Here is a 22118-nt window from a genome sequence, read left to right on the forward strand (position 1 = left end):
TTGTTCTATTTTCTTGTGGATGTGTCATTATCACACCAATATATGACATTCCAGTTCCCAATTACGATCGGTTGTGTCCTCCTGGACATGTTTTGAGTCTCAGGATTTGCAGTATTTGTGATAGCAACCCACATATTCTAGAACAAACTGGAGGCCTACTGCTTTTGTCATAGTGTTTGGTGTAGAGTGGATGATACAGCCTACTTATTTTTGCTAAATCATTCTGTAGATCCGGTTTTCATGGTCTTGTTCTTACCAGACACCAAGCAGGGATTTATGATGGGCATCTTGGTTAGAATGGCACCTGTTGTGATGAGAGTAGACTGGTCCGAGTAAAGTATACTCCCACCGCCAATCTCTGGGGCCCCTTCCATCTGTCCTTCTGCAACGGCGCTTGCGGTGGTTTGGACATGCATGTAGGCATCCGGTGGGTGAACTGAGCCGTGATGTCCTCCCAACTTCACTTCCCAACTGGTGGAAACGCATGGGCGGGCAGCTGAGGACCTGGATTACGACGATCAAGGAGGACCTCTCTGTGCTCACGGGTCCACAGGTGGTCTGCCTGCGCCGATGGAACCGTGACTGGCTTGCTATCTCCAGTGAACTGGCGCAGGACCGTCGTGCGTGGGCTGCCATGGTTTGAGATGCCTCGAGGGTGGTAGAAGAAGCCGACTCAACCCGCCTGGGGTGAATGTCGCCACAAGTACAAGTAAGTAGAAGAGGGTGCCATGAAATCGGTCTTTCTGTTTATCAGGTAACCCTGGCTGAGGGGCATAAGCCAAGATTATGGTTGCTAATCCATGTTGCAACACTAATCTAAGCTTAAGTATTCTATCACAGACTCTGACTACCTTGATTACCTTATCAACCCTTTCTCTCTGCAAGAAGTATATCCATGCCCTCAACTCCATCAGTATTCCCTACCCAGAAAATCTTATACCTACGTTCTTTGCTTGTGAGGAACCTAGTAGAACTTCCTCTCCACCTTACTTCTTGGAAGCAGCACAAATCTACATGGCTCCATTCAAGAATCTCAACAATCTCACCAGACCTATCTTTCAATGTGCCAATTCTGAGGTTGTGGAAGGTGTGGGCCTGCAAGACCCTGGGGTGGGGGACAGCAGCATCAGGTACCTGAAAAGAAAGCTTGAATTTGACAGAACTCATAAACATACAATAGCCTTCAACCTGCACACACTACACCATTATTTTGTGCACTAAATTATCACTGCATTCCACAGGAGATAAACACTAAGTATGGATGGGGGAGCATCTAAGCCATTGGAGGTGTTCAGGGGAAAGGCATCCAATGGGGGTCAGAACATAGGGACTTCCAGTATAGGTGATGGGGGTGGGATGGGCGGACACACCACGAAATGGCAAACACTCTGGCTGCCGGTGCAAAAGAATAACAACAACAATGATGATAATAATGAGATAGAACTGGACATTTGCATTCTTAACTAGAGCTGTAAGCAACCGTATTCGGTTAGCCAAACTGTGTCAAAATTAGATAAATTATATTTGGTGTTGCTACATGATTTTACTTCACGAATGCTTTTTAGCAATTGCCATTTGGTGCATGAGAGAGTTCGATGAAGCTGCCCTCATCTGCACCTCCTGCCGTGAAGTTGGTTCATCTGGGTCACCTAACAGGAAGAGATCCAGTTTAATTTTAAAGACATCTGCATCCACCCCATGCAGGTCTCACAGGTCCTTCGAGAGGATATTGAAGAGCTGTGAACCTCTGAAGCCCAGGCTATCACAGTATCTTGTCCTATATCTTGATGGCAAATTTGGAGTCCTTGGCACTATGCAGTGGCGCCCAGTTCTAGTATTTGTGTAACTCTCGATGCCAAAGTTCGGGACAAGTCCTTCTAGGATCTTCCAGATGTATATTATGGCATATCTATATAACATCCTTGGTTTGTAAAGATGTATATGGTAACATCCTTTCTTATTATTGTATATATAACATAATGCAAACATGTAGCTTTTTTGTGCATTTTGTTTGCAGAAAATAATGAAATAACAGTAATAATGTTTAATAAATGTTGCTTACTGCAAGTTATGGATGATTCTTTTATGACTTCATTGCTTTCAGGCTTAGCTTAAGGTATTTTCGCGCCCGACATCACAAAATGCATCTGAATAAACATTGCCGGACAACAAATAGAGACTCGGACATTGCTTAGAAAATAATTTTCATTTTTAACCTTGCATATAGTACGCACTAAAGATTTTGACCTTTAAATTTTGGGGGTGGAAATGTGGATTATACTCAAGGAGTTACGGTACTTAAGAGGGTGGGAAGGTAATTTTTGCACAAAGGAAGATGTGTTTTGCAATAGAGAAGATACATAGCTACGCTACTCTAGATTTATGTAAGGGTCGGTGGGGTTATCTGGGGTAAACATCAGATGTTAGTGGCAGGACGCAATAGCAAAACCCCCAACAAGCAAGAGATGATATGCACAAGGGGTCAGGTCAAGAAAGGCAGTTATAAATATGTGTGGGTGTGTTCAGCATCATTTCACAGATGTAGGTTTCATCATTGTTTAACGTCTGCTTTTCATGCTAGCATGGGTTGGACGATTTGACTGAGGACTGGCGAGCCAGATGGCTGCATGAGGCTCCAATCTTGATCTGGCAGAGTTTCTACAGCTGGATGCCCTTCCTAATGCCAACCACTCCGTGAGTGTAGTGGGTGCTTTTACGTGCCACCAGTATGAGGGTCAGACAAGTGGTACTGGCAATGGCCATGCTCAAATGGTGCTTTTTATGTGCCACCTGCACAGAAGCCAGTTCAGCAGCACTGGCAACGACCTCACTCGAATGTTTTTTCCCGTGCCAGTAAGGCAATGCTGATAACAATCACACTCGAATGGTGCTTTTTATGTGCCACCAGCAGAAATGCCAGTCTGTTGCTCTGGCAACGATCATGCTCGAATGGTGCTCTTAGTGCTCCATTAGCATGGATGCCAGTCATTGAATTAGATTTCGCTTGTCTCAACAGGTCTTTGCAAGCAGAGTTTAGTGTCCAATGAAGGAAAGCTTCACAAAAGTGGGCTGGTTACACCCCTGGCATACGCCACGAGGTTATGGTCTCACTTGGCTTGCTGGGTCTTCTCAAGCACAGCATATTTCCAAAGGTCCCAGTCACTAGTCATTGCCTCGGTGAGGCCTAAAGTTTGAACGTCTTGCTTCACCACTTCATCTCAGGTCTTCCTCTTCCACAGGTTCCCTCAACCGCTAGGTTTATATACTACAATTTATATATATATATAGATGGGGAGGGCTTCACTATGCTATATATAAAGAACTCCTCTATGCTGATCATTTTGTACTTATCTATATATATAAAGCTGAAGTTGTCTGTGTATGGCAGGTTTAGTAGCCTTCAACTAACACTATCTCCTCCGAGACCCTGCGGCGCAAGTTGACCAAAATTGAGAGTATGATAGAAGAAAGCTTGCTCTTCATTCCGTAGAAGATAAAATTCAAATCGGACCATGTTAACACTAAAAATTATTTACATCAAAAAGGTGCTTTTTTTTTCCATGAAAATTCCTATTTTTTACGATTTTATTTACTGCTGTGTCGTCATTTTTTCGGTGTATTTCAACCAGAAAAATGTTCACTTAAAGAGAATAACAAGCTACATAATGCAAAATTTTTACTTTTCAAAAATTCCAATTCTAAAGGGTCGAAAAGAATACAAACCCTAGCAACGCCGGGCGATACTACTAGTAATAATAATAATAAAGTAGATGTGCTGTTTCAGGCATTTATCAGTCCCTTTGATAGTCCCATCGACCCTCAGGGGTCGATATCAACCACTTTGGAGACCCCTGAATTAGGGTGATATGGTGTTCCTTTGTCCGATTCCTTTACCAGTTTTGATATCAGTTGCTGTGTGGTTTATAGCTGTTATATTTCCAGGGTCAGTGTACAAATTCTCTAATAACTTTATGGAGTCTGTTTCAATTTCAAGTGCTGTTAGGATATCACCAATTTCCACAGAAAAAGAAAAAATCTTTATTAAAATCTACAAATGTTAAGCATAAAGGTATGTTGGGAGTTTCTCATTTTCCCCCACATTTGGTTTAACTGCTACAAATGCATCTGTGGATGGTGCAAAGTCCCTTCTCAACCTAAGGTAACGTGGTGGTGAAACAACATAGTTGACAGGGTTATCAGGGAAAAGAAACAGGCATAGAAGGACTACAAATGTTAAGCATAATGGTATGTTGGGAGTTTCTCATTTTGCCCCACATTTGGTTTAACTCCTACAAAGGCAAAGGCAATGCTTAACCCTTTCGTTACTGAATTTATTTTGAGATGCTCAGTGTTTCTTCCAATTATGTTAAATATAACAAAGAATTAAGTAAAATAACATCGTTATCATTAAGCTAGAGTTAGGGACATGAATTGTGACTAAGGTTTGGTGGAAGGTTTTAATTCAGAACTTTTGAAAACCAGACATTTGTACTAAAGAGCCAGAGTCGGTTTCAGCCGGGTTGGTAACGAAAGGGTTAAACAAAGGCACCAAATTGCTGGATCAGGTGAGTAAAGTTAGAGCTCAATTAATTAGAAAGACAATTAGCCTAGATGAGATTCTTTGTGAGAAGTAAGACTATTCTTGTGACAGAATGACTTTCCACAGATATCACAGTGATATGGTTTCTCTCCTGTATGAGTGCGTTTGTGAGATGTAAGGCTAATTTTCTGGGAGAATGACTTTCCACAGATATCACAGTGATATGGTTTCTCTCCAGTATGAATGGATTTGTGAGAAGTAAGCTTACTTTTTCGAGAGAATGATTTACCACAAATATCACAATGAAATGGCTTCTCATGAGTATGAGTAAGTGAGTGATCAATTAAATAACTTCATATTGCAAAAGATTTCCCACAGATATCACAGTGATATGGTTTCTCTCCAGTATGAATGGATTTGTGAGAAGTAAGCTTACTTTTTCGAGAGAATGATTTACCACAAATATCACAATGAAATGGCTTCTCATGAGTATGAGTAAGTGAGTGATCAATTAAATAACTTCATATTGCAAAAGATTTCCCACAGATGTCACAGTGATATGGTTTCTCTTCCTGTATGAATGCGTTTGTGAGATGTAAGGCCAATGTTCTGGGAGAAAGACTTTCCACAGATATCACAACAATATGGTTTCTCTCCTGTATGAATACGTTTATGTTTAGTCAAGTCACTATTACAAGAAAATGATTTACCGCAAATACGACATTGATATGGTTTCTCTCCTGTATGAGTGTATTTGTGAGAAGTAAGGCCAATCTTCTGACAGAATGACTTTCCACAGATGTCACAGTGATGTGGTTTCTCTCCTGTATGAATGTATTTGTGAGAAGTAAGGCCAATCTTCTGACAGAATGACTTTCCACAGATATCACAGTGATATGGCTTCTCATCCGTGTGAATATATTTATGAGAGTTTAAAATGCCATTAATAGAAAATGATTTACCGCAGAATATTTTTTTCTCTTGGCTTTGTTGGGGGGGGGGGGTTCTGTACTTTGAAAGATATTTGTTGTTGTATTTTTCTGCAATTTCAGCCAATCATTGACGTCTATTGAGGTAGAAAACATTCTGTGCCGTATGAATGTGTCCCTCGTTTGGGAGGCAGATTGGGTTTACATTTGTGAAGAAAAAAAAGATACCCTTCCCCTAACCCTGAAACAGATTGAAATGCAATAGATCGTATTTGTTTAGTGAAATTCTTTCTTTTAACTGGTATTACTTAATTAGAGTGGTCCAGGTGCGCGCACTCGCGCATCCGCATTAGCTAGTCGTGACTAGTCGATCCTACAACGACTACGTAGCAAAGTAAATAAAACACAAAATGCATAATTTTTTTTTACACAAAGGAAATAATTTTTTAAAAAGAAAGTAAATAAAACACAAAAACACAAAGTAAATAAAACAAAAACACAAAGTAAGGATCGACTAGCTAGGGCGGATGCGCGAGTGCGCGCACCGGGATCACTCTTCTTAAGCAGTACCCTTTTAACTTACTCAACACATCGAAACAATCAGATATATGGCATGACACATATATAATAGAAATGTTTATATAAATATAATACTTACACAGTAATATATATATATATATATGTATATATGCAGAGTGAGTCAACGAGGAAGGTGTGAGAAGAATATATTGTAGTGAAAACTAAAGTCAGAGTGGACAAAGAGAGCTTCAAGAGAATTACAACAAACGTTAATTAATATTTTTCAGGTGCACATAATCAAAAATGCTGCATCTGTTTCTTTACAAATTTAATTACCAATCGTGTATATATTTAATTCGGTTTTCTCTTAAATATCAGTTGTAAAGTGGAACCGATCAAGCAATAAAAATGCGTACGAAACCGGAGCAAGAAAGCCTTTTACGAATTTATGTGAAGCACCTCTGCTCTTAATTAAAAACGGATGTTAGAAATAGAGTGATTTCCCCTTGTCTGTTAATCGCTAAATCTTTCCAATTCTGTTTCCTTGTTTAAGAGAGAACCCAATTTAATATACACACGTTTGATAATTAACTGTGACTTGTTTTTCTCCCTCGTGACCGATTCACTTTCGGTTTTGGCTGTTTACGTCATCGTAACTTAGCGATTCAACGAAAGGAGAACGAAGGAATGAGTAGCAGTGTGAAGAGAGATAAGCGCAGCCTTCGATGAGTGTGAGTAAACAAGTCGATGTGGTGCTTCACCATGGCCTTGTCCAAGAATTGAAACCAGTAAACGACGGACGAGAAAATCTATTTTGTAGGTAATTTGTATCAAGGGAGAGAACTCTCATATATAAACCACGTATATTTGAGAGTAGTCTCCCTTAAAAGTTAAACAACAGCATACTGGTCTCAAGGCATTGTTCAAGGGATGTAACTCCCGCACAATATATTTGTGAGTAGTCTCCCTTAACACCAAACGTTATGCCAGCGTTATAGTACAGAGGGTGAGAGATGTAGATGAAAAGAGGCAGACATACAACAGTCGGACAGACACGTAAATCGGTGAGTGAAGGATAGACACATATTCTGTGTCATTCCATAAATAATGCGGGTTTAAAAAAATTTTTTTTTCAAAATTAAGGGTTTTTAATCTAAAATTTTCTACATATATATATGTGTGTGTGTGTACATATATGTATATATATAAATGTGCGTGTGTGTATATATATGTGTGTGTGTGTATATATATATATATATGTATTTCTTTACTACCCACAAGGGGCTAAACATAGAGGGGACAAACAAGGACAGACAAAGGGATTAAGTCGATTACATCGACCCCAGTGGGTAACTGGTACTTAATTTATCGACCCCGAAAGGATGAAAGGCAAAGTCGACGTCGGTGGAATTTGAACTCACAACGTAACGACAGACGAAATACTGCTAAGCATTTCGCCTGGCGTGCTAACGTTTCTGCCAGCTCGCCGCCTTTGATATATATATATGTTTGTATTATATACCATGCCTGGTTGTTGACAAATTTTTAAATGGCGGTGCCCCGGCGTGGCCACGGCTCATGGGGTGAGGGTGGATGGAGTGAAAGGAAAAAAATATATATATATGCGTGTGTATGCTTGAATGTGTATATATATATATATATACATAATTATTTATATATTTTTTTTTCATTTCATTCCATCTAGTTTCAGCTCGTGAGCTGTGGCCGTGCTGGGGCACCGCTATTTAGAAATTCAACAATCGGCCATGGGACTTGAACCCAGATCCCTTGGAGATATATGAAGAAGGGTCTGGAAGCTTAAAGACCCTGCAAATGGACAGAGATTTAGAGAAATGTTACTTGAAGCCTTTGACGAAATAGAAGGGGGTATAGCTACACATGGGGTAGAAGACAACTGGACACTTCTAAGGGACAACCTGCTGAAAGCCACTGACCAGATCTGTGGCTGGTGCAAAGTCCCCTCAAGACCCAAAATAACGTGGTGGTGGAGCAATATTGTTGACAGGGCTATTAGACAAAAGAACAGGCTTGGAAGGACTGGAAGAATGGTGGTAGCAGGGAAGTGTATCAGACTGCCAGAAGGGAAGCTAGGAGGCAGGTGTATTTAGCCAGAGGGGAAGCAGATAAGAAAAAATTTGCCAATGTCCTGCGCCGGGAGGATGAAAGACTTGAGGTATTTCGTGTTGCAAGACAGTGTGTGAGAGAGAATCGTGATGTGGTAGGAGAGAAATGTGTTCGCGAGGATGACGGTTCACTTGCGCTAAATGAGGATGCAAAGAGAGAGGTTTGGAGACGCCACTATGAAAGGTTGCTGAATGAGGAAAATGAATGGGATAAAGAGAGCCTGCCGAATGTCGACCCAACAGAGGGACCAGCAATCCGAGTTGACAGTTCTTTAGTAGTTAAGGCAATTACAGGCATGAAAACAGGGAAAGCCCCAGGCCCATCAGGTATTACTGCAGAGATGCTCAAAATATCTGGTAGTGTTGGCTATAGCCTACTCACCCGTATAGTTAACACGAAGGAGTCATACCCAATGACTGGTGTAGCAGCATAATAGTCAGTTGCTACAAAGGTAAAGGTGACGCCCTAGATACAAATAACTACAGGGGTATCAAGCTGCTGGATCAGGTAATGAAGGTTACGGAGAGGGTTATACCCCAACTAATTAGAGAGAGAATTAGCTTAGATGAGATGCAGTTTGGGTTCGTGCCAGGGAGAAGTACTACTGATGCTATATTCCTGGTAAGACAGCAGCTGGAGAAATACCTAGCCAAAGATAAGCCCCTGTACCTGGCTTTTGTTGACATGGAGAAAGCCTTCGACAGGGTTCCCCGATCCCTTATCTGGTGGTCAATGAGGAAACTAGGGATAGATGAATGGTTAGTTAGAGCTGTGCGAGCCATGTACAGAGACGCTGCTAGTAAGGTGAGGGTTGGCAACGAATACAGTGAAGAATTCCGGGTAGAGGTTGGGGTCCACCAAGGTTCAGTCCTCAGTCCCCTCCTATTTATCATAGTCCCCCAGGCAATAACGGAGGAATTCAAGACAGGATGCCCCTGGGAGCTCCTCTATGCTGATGATCTTGCTCTAATTGCTGAGTCACTATCAGAACTGGAGGAGAAGTTTCAGGTGTGGAAGCAAGGTCTAGAATCGAGGGGCCTCATAATCAATTGCCTGGGCAAAGTTTAGAGAGCTCTTACCCCTGCTGGTGACAAAAGGCCTCTCGCTCAGAGTAAAAGGCAGACTGTATGATGCATGTGTACGTACAACCATGCTACATGGTAGTGAAACATGGTCTGTGACTGCTGAGGATATGCGTAAGCTCGCAAGAAATGAAGCCAGTATGCTCCGATGGATGTGTAATGTCAGTGTTCATAATCGACAGAGTGTAAGTACCTTGAGAGAAAAGTTGAACCTAAGAAGCATCAGTTGTGGTGTGCAAGAGAGACGTCTGCGCTGGTATGGGCATGTGACGAGAATGGGTGAAGATAGTTGTGTGCAAAAGTGCCATACTCTAGCAGTTGAGGGAACCTGTGGAAGAGGTAGACCCAGGAAAACCTGGGTCGAGGTAGTGAAGCACGACCTTCGAACTTTAGGTCTCACCAAGGAAATGACTAGAGACCAAGACCTATGGAAGTATGCTGTGCATGAGAAGACCCGGCAAGACCAGTGAGAACAGTCAAAATCAAACCAAATCAACATCAGTGGAAATTGCAGCTGTGGTTAAGCGAACCATACGATCGTTTGTCCGTTGCCAGCCTCGCCTGGCACGTAAAAGCACCATCCGTTCGTGTCCGTTGCCAGCCTTGCCTGGCCCCCGTGCCGTTAGCACGTAAAAGCACCATCTGCTCGTGTCCATTGCCAGCTTTGCCTGGTCCCCGTGCCGGTAGCACGTAAAAGCACCATCCGTTCGTGTCCGTTGCCAGCCTTGCCTGGCCCCCGTGCCGTTAGCACGTAAAAGCACCATCCGCTCGTGTCCATTGCCAGCTTTGCCTGGCCCCCGTGCCGGTAGCACGTAAAAGCACCATCCGTTCGTGTCCGTTGCCAGCCTCGCCTGGCCCCCGTGCCAGTCGCACGTAAAAGCACCATCCGTTCGTGTCCGTTTGCCAGCTCTGTCTGGCACCTGTGCAGGTGGCACATAAAAAGCACCCACTACACTCACGGAGTGGTTGGCGTTAGGAAGGGCATCCAGCCGTAGAAACACTGCCAAATCTGACTGGGCCTGATGAAGCCTTACGGCTTCACAGACCCCAGTTAAACCGTCCAACCCATGCTAGCATGGAAAACGGACGCTAAATGGTGATGATGATGATGATCACAGTGATATAGTTTCTCTCCTGTATGAATGGATTTGTGAGGAGTAAGGCTATTCTTTTGAGAGAATGATTTACCACAGATGTCACACTGATATGCCCTCTCATTAGTATGCGTAAGTTCATGAGGAGTTAAATGACTTCTAATTACGAAGGATTTACCACAGATATTGCAGTGATATGGTTTCTCTCCAGTATGAATGGATTTGTGATAAGTAAGGCTACCCTTGTGAGGGAATGATTTACCACAAATATCACAAGAATATGGTTCCTCCCCAGTATGGATGTATTTGTGAGAAGTAAGGTTACTTTTCACTATAAAAGACTTTCCACAGATATCACAGCGATATTGCTTTCCACCTGAATGAATACGTTTGTGAACTTTGAGATTTCCCTTATTAGATAAATACTTTTTACAGACATCACATTGGTATGATAACTTTTCTCTTTCTTTTGTCATCTCTTGAGGATTCTTTATTGTTCTATAGTATACAAGCACAAAATATATTTTTGCCCCCTTTTTTATATATTTCTTTGTATATTCAAATACTTCTACTAATATATTTCCAGCAAATCTGGTCTTCATCAATATCTGGACATGATACAAACACCTTCGGAGATTTTTCCAAGTTAAAGCAGAAGGTCAAATACTTGTGTAAATATTCCAGGCAATGAGGAAAACAAATGTTGATATTAATTCAGAAGAGATATTTCACAGTTCTTCACCATAGATAAATTATATAAACGTGGTTATATATATTATTTATAACATCTTCCATTAGTCTTCAAATGATGATCAATATTCATGATGTATCTGATGTAAAAACTCCTTTATACCACTAACATCTCATATTCTGAAATGACACAGAAACAGTAGAAGATATAGGAAAGACTTAAAAAGCAGAGATTCAACAATAGAAAATATAATTACATTTTCATAATGATAAACTGTTTATATAAACTTTTACCCATTCAAATTTTATTATACAACCTTTGTGTAATGTCTACTTATACACAGACTGCAGCTCCTCCACCTTCAGATATTATGGAAAATGTTAAACTACAAAACGGTGGACAATAATATTCTACTATCTTCAGAAACGTGGTAAGTCACTGTTGTTTAGCCCAAGGTCACCCCTGACTGAGCAGACCTCTTAATGAAATTCGCTTGCATTCCCGACTGTCCTGACTTTTAGAATACATCAAACATAAACACAACTATAATTTAAACACCAACCCACCACGACTTTTCCTTCTGTAACCTTATTAATAATGTAAATCTTTTAAAGAAATTCTGCATTCACATGTGTTGAAGGTCTGGATCATAAATACGTTTGTGTATTCGTTTCTTTTCAAGTTTAAGCCATTTGCTGATTCTGTCTACAAAAAGGTGTATCTTGTTTTATCATCGCGGTACCACTGGCCTCATGTTGCAGTCAGCTATTTCTGTTTTATTAGATTGCAGATTATTCACAGGAGCAAAAATCAGACATAATTAACGTGGATTATTTCGACAGGAACAGCAAATATAGATGTTTAGCAAATAATACCGCTATGATAAATCAATAGATGGCTTTGAATCGACACAGTCAGCAAATGGAATATCTACTGTAATAAAAAAAAAGCTAAAAATTTGGTGCTTTTTCATGGCCATGCCAAGTAAAATCCAAATATTCTTGGCTTAATTAAAGACATTTATTGGCGAATAGAATTAACGGTTAAACTAAAGCGTTACACCATTCAAAGAAACAAGAAAAAATATGAACGAATATGAAAAAAAAATGCGCACATGCGAAAGGGGAGTGGGGGAGAGGCCTCGGAAAATTCACATCGAGAATTTCCGAAAGCGTCTGAGGGGCTGACCCGGGCACCAAAACAACAAAAAAAAAAATAGTGTAATATGTGTAAAACAACTTGCTCTCAACGAATATGACAAAAAAAATGCGCCCTCGCCAAAGAGGGGTGGGGGAGAAGCCTCGGAAAATTTACATCGGGAATTTCCGAAACCGTCTGACCCGGGCACAAAACAAAAATAGCGTAATAGGTGTAAAACAACTTGCTCTAAACGAATATGATAAAAAAAAATACGCGCTCGCGAAAGAGGGGTGGGGGAGAGGCTTCGGAAATTTCACATCTTCAGTCCACGGCCTTTAAACTAAGAAAAAATAGTGTAATTGGTGTAAAACTACTTGTTCTAAACGAGTATCAAGAACACACACTCACACATGAATCATAAACTCCGTATTTTTGTACATATTTCGCAAAAAAAAAAAAAAAAAAAAAAAGAAAAGAAATTCTGGAAAAAGTGAAGAAATGTTGGATCTCCGCCATATGAATCAAAATACGTGTCAGAAACATCTTGAAATACTACAGAAATTATGTTACGAAAATGATAATGTATACATACCTCTTTGAGTGGTCCATCGACATTGATGATAAAGAAATGAGATGGGTTGGAGGAAAAAATTATCTCGGGCCAGGATAAAGACTTGCTGCTGCCAATAAGAATACGTGTATTCTCTTGGCAGCAGGTTTGATGCTTTCCATAAATAGGAACTTGGAGAGGTATTGCTTTAAGTAACAGGCACGAATGCCTGGGCGAAAAACTGATCTCTTAACTGACCCCCACAATCTCTCTATCGTCTGTGTGTGCACCGACGCATTTGTCAGATCAACAAAATTTTCACTGCGGTTGATGCCTTATAATTTAGCACACTCATCGGTAAAATTTTGCAGTTATTTCTTACTTATTTCCTTTTTTCCTAAAATTTTCTTTGCGTCTTGCAACCTTTTCAATAGTTTTGACTCTGTCCGTTATTTACACTGCTTTTCCTTTTGTTTGTTTGGGTGCATTGAAACTAAACTAGAGAAAGTATTAGATTTATGACTCAGGTCATTATAGACGAAAGTAATGTCTTGTGTCATGAGTATCATTTTAAAGTGTAATTTCTTCGGGTAAAAGTTTATATCCACAGTTTATCATTATGAAAATGTAGTTATAATTTTTATTGTTAAACCTTTGCTTTTTAAAGTCTTATATCTTCTTCTGTTTCTGTGTCATTTCAGATACTCGTATAAAGGAGTTTTACGTGAGATACATCATGAATATTGATCATGTTTTGAAAACGAATGTCAGCCGTTATAAATAATAGATAATAACTCTGTTTATATAATATATCTATGGTGAATAACGGTGAAATATTTCTTCTGAATTAATAGCAACATTTGTTTTCCTCATTGCCAGGAATATTTACAAAAGTATTTCACATTCAGTTTGAATGTGAGAAAATCTGGAAAGGTGTTTGTATCATTTTCAGATATTCAAGATCAGATTTGCTGTAGAAGATATATATAAAGAAGAAGGGAAAATATATTTTCTGTCTGTATACTATAGAACAATAATGAATAGTCTGGAGATGTTAAAAGAAAGAGAAAAGTTATCAGACCAATGTGATATCTGTAAAAAGACTTTTTCTAATAAGGGAAATCTCACTGTTCACAAATGTATTGATCCAGGTGGAAAGAAATATTACTGTGATATTTGTGGTAAATCATTCTCTCGAAAAAGTCACCTTATCATCACAAATACACTCATACTGGAGAGAAACCACATCACTGTGATATCTGTGGTAAATCATTCTCTAAAAAATATAACCTTACTAAACACAAAGCCATTCATACAGGAGAGAAACCATATCACTGTGATATTTGCGGTAAATCATTCTGTCATGCGAGAAGCCTTGATTCTCACAAACACATTCATACAGGAGAGAAACCACATCACTGCGATATTTGTGGTAAATCATTCTCTCAAAAAAGTAGCCTTTATTCTCACAAATACATTCATACAGGTGAGAAACCATATCGGTGTGATATTTGTGGTAAATCATTCTCTCAAAGAAGTCGCCTTACTTCTCACAATTCCGTTCATACTGGAGAGAAACCATATCATTGTGATATTTGTGGTAAATCATTTTCATCAAAAAGTCACCTTACTAGACACAAATACATTCATACAGGAGAGAAACGATATCACTGTGATATCTGTGATAAATCATTCTCTTACTTGAGCCTTTTAAATTCTCATAAATCCATTCATACAGGAGAGAAACCATATCACTGTGATAAATCTTTTTCATCAAAAAGTCATTTAACTACTCACGAACTCACTCATGCTCATGAGAGGCCATATCCCTGTGATATTTGTGGTAAATCATTCACTCAAAGGAGAGGCCTTACTTATCACAAATACACTCATACAGGAGAGAAACCATATAAATGTGATATTTGTGGTAAATCATTCTCTCAAAAAGGTCACCTTACATATCACAAATCAGTTCATACAGGTGAGAAACCATATCGGTGCTATATCTGTGGTAAATCATTCTCTCAAAAAAGGTACTTAAATGGACACAAATGCATTAATACAGGGGACAAACCATAGCACTGTAGTATCTGCAGTAAATTATTCCGTTTAAGAAAATATTTAATTAATTACAAGTCTGCTCATACTGGAGAGAAACTATGTGACTGTGATGTCTGCAGCAAATCATTCTATTGTGAATATGCTGTATATACTTATAAACGTATTCATACAGGAGAGAAACTCTATTGCTGTGATACCTGAGGTAAATCATTCTCTGTGGAACAATATTGAACTCATCACAAATACATTCATACAGGAGAGAAATCATATCACTGTGACATCTGTGACAAGTCATTCTTTCATAGAGAGAAATAATAAACTAAACACAAACATATTCATACAGGGTAAGATTCTGATGACTGTGTAATCTGTGCTAAATCATTCTCTCAATAATTTACATTAACTAAACATATACTTATTCATATTGATCAATAACAATATCAATGATAAAACAGATGTCCTGCTGAATAAAATACTGCAAATGTATTACTTTTTACAAAATAAATTCATTTTTCACATTTTCCTCATTTGCATCAACTCACTAATTACGATGTGTGTTTTTTATTCAAACAATATTGATTATATTAATTTGCTCTGTTTTCTTGAGGATATATTATTTTGACACAAATGTATTACACTCCAGTTCCCAGCCATGATCAGTTATCCTCTGCTGGACACACTCAGGGATCCCAGGATCTGCACCCTTTGTGCTACTGCCCACATATTCTGGCACTAGCTGGAGGCTTATTGCTGTTTGTCACAGTTTTGGGTGCAGAGTGGGAAATATTTTTCAAGAGCCTAATGCCCCACTCTACCTATGGTTCAAGCACATCCCCGCTCAACCCATGCAAGTGATTATCATCATACTTATTTTTTGCTAAATCATTCTGTAGAGCAGGTTTTCATGGTCTTGTTCTTACCAGACACCAAGCAGGGATTTGTGATGGGCATCTGGTTAGAATGGCACCTGTTGTGATGAGAGTTACCATGTCCCCTTGTGAGAGATAGACTGGTTCGAGTTAAGTATAAATAGTAACGATCTGAGTGGGTTCGCGGTTCAGAGTCAAGTGAAGTCAGAAGGTGTCGCTTGGTTTACTTCCTAAGGAATATTGAATGTTGGTTCTTAAAAGATTTGTTAGTTCATTAGATTGTTGTTACAATTTTCTGGTTATCTTATTTATTGTACGGAACAATTATGTCACAACATCTGGCGATGAGGGTTTCGAAGCTCTTGCAGGTCAGTTAACAAATTTTTGTGATACAAAATTGTTAAATCATGGAAGACTAATTAGCTTCTATAAAACTGTTGCAAAATCAACGACAAAGGCAACAACAACAACAATTATTGGAGCTTTATTCAAAGAAGTCCAAAAATAAGGGAAGTACATTTTTGCCAGACGACATTTTGGACTCTATGAATTCAGTTATAACCCAGAGGACGGTATAACTGTTGCATTGTACTACAGCAGGTAATTTTTAAGGATGATTGTAAGACATGGTCAGACACAGAAAAAGTAAGGTTATTATGATATAAATGAGCCCCATCTGAGTATGAACATTACTTTAATTTCATATTACCCAAAAAAACTCAATGAAATTTGTTTTAAAGAAACAATGGAATTACTGTCTAACATATTCGGTGATAAAACTTCTCTAACACTTGGATGGTGTTTTGGAATATAATGAAAAAAGAGGATGGTGATTTTATCACATACACAGGAACAATTGACAGGATGTGTGAATATTTTAAACTCAAGAAGTTACACCTGAGATGTTCAGGTGTCTTATTTTGGTAAAAGGCCTTACAACAACTGAAAATACAGAAATTCACACTGCAGAACTAAATTCTGAAGATCAACCATTAAAGATCCTAGAGGGCTCTCAAAAGAAACAAAATTCGACTCCCAAATAAGAAAATTTGTACACGTAAAAATGATTGGAATAAATATTAAACTTCAGTTCGATACTGGAAGTGATATTTCAATAATAAATATGGATACATGGAAGAAAATAGGGGAACCTGTCTATCTTACATGTTTCAGGCATTTGACAGTGGCCATGCTGGAGCACCGCCTTTAGTTGAGCAAATAGACCCAGGACTTATTCTATTGGTCTCTTTTGTCGAACCGCTAATGACGGGGATATAAGCACCTCAGCATCGGTTGTCAAGCAATGCTAGGGGGACAAACACAGACACACAAACATACATATATACGATGGGCTTCTTTCAGTTTCCGTCTACCAAATCCACTCACAAGGCTTTGGTCGGCCCGAGGCTATAGTAGAAGACACTTGTCCAAAGTGCTACACAGTGAGACTGAACCTGGGACCATGTGGTTGGTAAGCAAGCTACATACCACACAGCCACTCCTGCGCCTATATGTACACATTACACAAGATATTGTTTGCTTTTTTCTCTGTTGTCTGTATTAAAGAAATATTTTCAAATTATTTCACTTTAATAGAATTTATTATTTCTTTAGCTTGTATTAAATAATTTTGACCTCATAACTCATTAAAATAATTGCATTATCTTTTTAACTTATCTCTCTGCTTTTATATATTATGTTGGGTGTGTAGGCATGTATAAATATATATATATAGAGAGAGATTTTAAAAGTGTCCCGAATATATGGTTTTCTAATTTGGCAACCCTATCCAAATGTGTCCCTTATGAGCCTATACAATTGATGATACAGCATAGAATTCACACTCGATCAATGTATGATAAAAGTTAGTTAGTTAGTTAGTTAGTTAGTTAATTTGGCTCAAAAGCAAATAGCAAGGCCATGTAGGGGGATATGGAGTTAAGTACAGGGTGGTGTTCATGTAAAGAGTTCAGGCCACTTGAGGTCCAGGGAGGCTTTGAACAAAGCGGTCGTCGGCATCTTCACCATCTCGTCTGGCAGCTTGTTCCACGGATCCGCAACCCGGACGGAGAAAGCTCCTCTCCTTCGATTGAGATGAAATCGTCGCAGGTAGAGCTTTTCGGAATGACCCCGCAGCCGACGCTCCGGAGCAGGAGTGAAGAACAGCTCTTTCGAGAGGTTACACTTCCCGCTTATGATGTTGTGGGCGAGAATGAGATCACCACAGCGGCGGCGTTTTTCAAGAGAATAAAGGTCGAGCATCCTCAGCCTTTCTTCGTAGGACAAATTTTTGAGACCATGAACCAGGCGGGTAGCCAGCCTCTGGACTCTTTCGAGGTGCTGTATGTCTTTGAGGAGATAAGGAGAAGAGGCTTGAATCCCATACTCCAATATGGGTCTCACCAGCGTGACATAGAGTGGCAGGAATATGGCTGCTGTGAGCATTCCGAATGACCGTCGAATCAAAAACAGAATTCCGCGCGCTTTGTTGGCAGCATGGACGCACTGGGCCGAAGGCGAAAAGGAGGAATCCACCAAGATACCCAGGTCCTTTACCTGATCGGTCCTCTCCAGCAGCAGACGACCCGGCTCGAAATCAAGTTGAGTTGCAGGAGTGCAGATGACAGCACTTTGACACGTTCAGACACAGGTCCCAATCGTTAGACCACTTCCAAATTTGGTGGAGGCATCGACGAAGATCCTCTATACTACCGCGAGGAGCGACCAGTTTGATATCGTCGGCAAATAGAAGGGTGTGTTGCGTGAGGTCGTCGGGCAAGTCATTTATGAAGACTAAGAACAACAAGGGCCCAAGCACTGAACCTTGAGGCACGCCACTGCTCGCACTGGAGACGTCGGACCGTGAACCATTAACTTGAACTTGGAAGGAGCGATCTGAGAGGAAGGCACCAACCCATCGTACAATATCCGGATGGAAACTATATGCCTGAAGCTTGACAAGTAGTAGGCGGTGGTTTACCGAGTCAACAGCTTTGGCAAAGTCCAATAAAACGATGTCAACAGCATCACTATCATCGAGGATGCGCGTCACCAATTCTTCCATTACTAGTAAGTTGGTCAAGCATGATCTCTTCGGCACGAAGCCATGTTGGGAATCAGTGATCGAGGCTGTGCTTAGGAGGTGGAGCATCATACTTTTCTTAAGGATGGTTTCGAACATCTTGCTGATTATTGATGTAAGGGAAACCGGTCGGTAGTTAAGCGGGTCTTCGCGGCTCCTTTCTTGAAAATTGGGCAGATTATCGCTGTTCTCCAGTCTGCAGGTATAACACCCGTCGCCAATGACATATTGAATAGTCGTGTTAAGGGCTCGCAGATGACCGGAGCCAACGCTTTGATAACCCATGGGTGTATGCCGTCAGGGCCGTGACCCTTGTTGACATCGAGGCCTTGAATAACACGTTTGACTTGGTCCCGCGTGATGATCAATCGAAGCATTGGAGGTACCGATCTATCAAATGGAGGGGATTCACGACCATCATCTTGTTTGAAAATAGTTGAAAAAGCCTCGGCAAATAATTGACTCTGTTGATAAGGGTCCTCAATCGATACGCCTGTTGAGTCTACCAATGTTGCAATCTGGTTGTTCAAGCGGGAATTCCGCTGGACATGGGCAAAGAAGGTTTTTGGATTGCTACTGGCATTTGCCGCGATTTTGTATTCATAACTGAAGCGTTCTTTTTTTTCAATTTTCACGGCTCGGTCTCGTTGAGTTTTGTACACCTCAAAAGCTGCAGTCGAATCCAGATTTTTGAATTCAGCCCAAGCAATATCTCTGAGTCGACGTTCTCGTTTAACCTTCTTCGTCACCCAGGGCTTGTGTTTCTTCCTCTTGGGAAGTCCAACGGGAACTGCCTGGTCAGTGAAACAGATTACATATGCTTTGAGGGATGACCATAGTTCGTCTACTGAGGACAACGTCATCAGGGAACGCCAGTCCAGAAGCACGGAAGCCTCGGTTAGAATTTCAAGATTAATTGCAGAGAAGACTCTACGTGGCAGCGAAGTAATCGTGGGCGTGGAAAAAGTTGTGTGCATGACGAACTTCAGGACCGCATGATCACTCTTGGCAAGAGGGGCGCACAGATACGTCTGACACTGATCTTGGATAGCGGGAGAATACCAGATCTAGCATAGATGGCTGCTGCCCAGACCGATGCCTTGTCGGATATTCAACATGTTGCGATAGAAAACAATCTTCAGCCACGTCAAGAAGGGCCTGGCCGAACCGGGAAGATGTTGTACAAATTGATGCGGGCCAATCGATCGTGGGAGCGTTGAAGTCGCCTAGTACCAAGCAGTCATGCGAAGCTGAAACGAATCTTATCGCCTCGAGTAGATGAGCATCGTCCTGGGGGTCGGCTAGAGGCGGCCTGTAGACAGCCAACACGGGCAGGCAAAACTCAGATAGGCTCAGCTTGCAATAGACGGCATCGAATTTGGTTGTAGGTTGAGCATTTGTGGGTAGAATACCGCAGGACGGTTTGTGCTCAGACTTAACATACACAGCAACACCTCCACCTCGCCTTTTTCCTCTGTCACATCTGAAAAGGACGTAGCCCTGCAGGTGGATCTCTGAGTCCTTTACTGCTGGAGTCAGCCAAGTCTCGGTGATAGCTATCACATCAGGGGAGTCGCGTAGGGCCAGTGTAAATAGTTCACTGAACTTTGGGAATAAGGAGCACGAGTTGGTGTAGACGATGCTGAGCTGTGAAGTCTGAGGGGCGGGAGTTGGGGAACAAGCAGAATAAAGGGCATCAGAGATAGCATCGTTGACGGGGGTATCAACTTCACTTCGATTTGCCTTCACATCACTTTCCCTGTCAGCACTACAGCATGGGACCAGAGGTAGGACTTGATTATCTGTCCATCTTGGATTCGTAAACCCTTCTCTCCCATTGTTTCCTCATCTTTAGTCGGATATCAGGTTCCTCCGGCGAATTCTCTCTCTTAGTGAGTATTCCTCGCGAAAACCCATATTGGGGTCCTCCCAGGCATGCGTCTGAGCTCTGTTCAGAAAGACTGAAGCCTCCCGATCACAAGAAAAGATTACCCTTATTGGGCGTGGTCTAGTATCTGCGGTTGGGTTCGCTTGGAATCTTCCTAGCCGAGCGACCTTAAGAAACACTGACATTTTCGTTCACAGAGAACAATTTTCCAACCAAAATAGAAACAAAATTAATGTCATCTTTTAGGCGGTTTTGCCTGTATCACAGGTGGATTCAGCTTTGCCATATATTATTGCCGATCTTGAGTGGGCCAAAAAGTTCTCTACTATGAGCCGCGGTATTCGATTCTTCATTGGAGGATTTCGAAAGGGTGGTTTCATAGCCATCAGACTTATGTCGGCCTGTGGGGTCGATCGGAATGGATTTAGTGGTCATAATTTCCCGCCTGGTTTGAAACTGCACTGCCTCTTCTTTGGTTTGGGGGAGCACCACTCCCCAGATGACCCACATCGAGATCGTTCAGAATTGGTTGAGCAATGGCATTAATGGGAAGGACAAGTGAAGGAGAATCCAAACAGATTTTATCGTGATCAGGTTTCATAGCCAAATCTGCCCCTCTGGAGTTTTGACTACGTTTCTTCTTTTTGGGGAGAACAACGGTCTTCAGGTGGGTTTGGGTCTACGCTCCTCGAACTAGGTTGGGGAACCTCCGGGACCGAAAAGGCAGATGAGGAAGAATCTGCACAGGAACGATCATGTGCAGGAACGACCGCCGGTTCCTTCGCCTTCTTTGGCCGCTTCGATTTTGTTCCCTTCGGTTTGGACGTCTCCAGGGAAGAAATCAAGGGTGACTCTGCGTCAAACAGGAGACCGTTATCGTGGTCAGGTTTCATAGCTAAATCCGCCCCACTGGAGTTTTGACGACGTTTCTTCTTTTGGGGGAGAACAACGGTCTTCAGGTGGGTTTGAGTCTACGCTCCTCAAATTAGGTTGGGAAACCTCCGGGACCGAAAAGGCAGATGGGGAAGAATCCGCACGGGAACGATCATGTGCAGAAACGACCCACGGTTCCTTCGCCTTCTTTGGCCGCCTCGATTTGTTCCCTTCGGTTGGATGTCTCCAGGGAAGAGATCAAGGGTGACTCTGCGTCAACAGGAGACTGTTTATTCAGTAAGAGAGCAACAACAGACTTTAGGTGCTCAACCTCTTGTTTGAGCAACAGCAATGTTCGTTGAGCTGGATATTGGTAGGACCAATCTTGATGAGAAGCCCTACTTGCAGATCTCAGTTTCGATGCGTAGGTAGCTGACATGATGGATGGTTGACTAAAAACAATCTTCTATGGGCTCTAGGACAAATCGGGGTTAAATCAGGAACAAAAAACAGGTGCAATCCTTGTAGGAGTAGGCAACAGCAGACAAAAACTGAGAGAGTTTGGGCTGAGCCGAATCACAATCCAAGATTGAAAGCAGACGGTGCTTGAGAGTCGGGAACCCTTCCTAATTGTCTGAAGCAGCTTTAGGATTAA

At 41.2% G+C, this 22118-nt stretch overlaps 1 protein-coding gene across 1 annotated transcript in view; it reads right to left on the reverse strand.

Moving 5' to 3' along the window:
- Positions 1-6169: 6169 nt before the first annotated feature.
- LOC118768095 (zinc finger protein OZF-like) overlaps positions 6170-22118 on the reverse strand; it is a 44231-nt gene continuing 28282 nt past the window's right edge. The window contains exons 5-6 of the mRNA XM_036513903.1: positions 10404-10633; positions 6170-6234 (exon numbers count right to left, since the gene is read on the reverse strand). Of these exons, the coding sequence (XP_036369796.1) occupies positions 6170-6234; positions 10404-10633 (295 nt within the window). The remainder of the gene's footprint in view (positions 6235-10403; positions 10634-22118) is intronic.

The sequence above is a fragment of the Octopus sinensis genome, linkage group LG27, assembly GCF_006345805.1.
Source record: "Octopus sinensis linkage group LG27, ASM634580v1, whole genome shotgun sequence".
NCBI classification, from domain to species: Eukaryota; Metazoa; Mollusca; class Cephalopoda; order Octopoda; family Octopodidae; genus Octopus; species Octopus sinensis.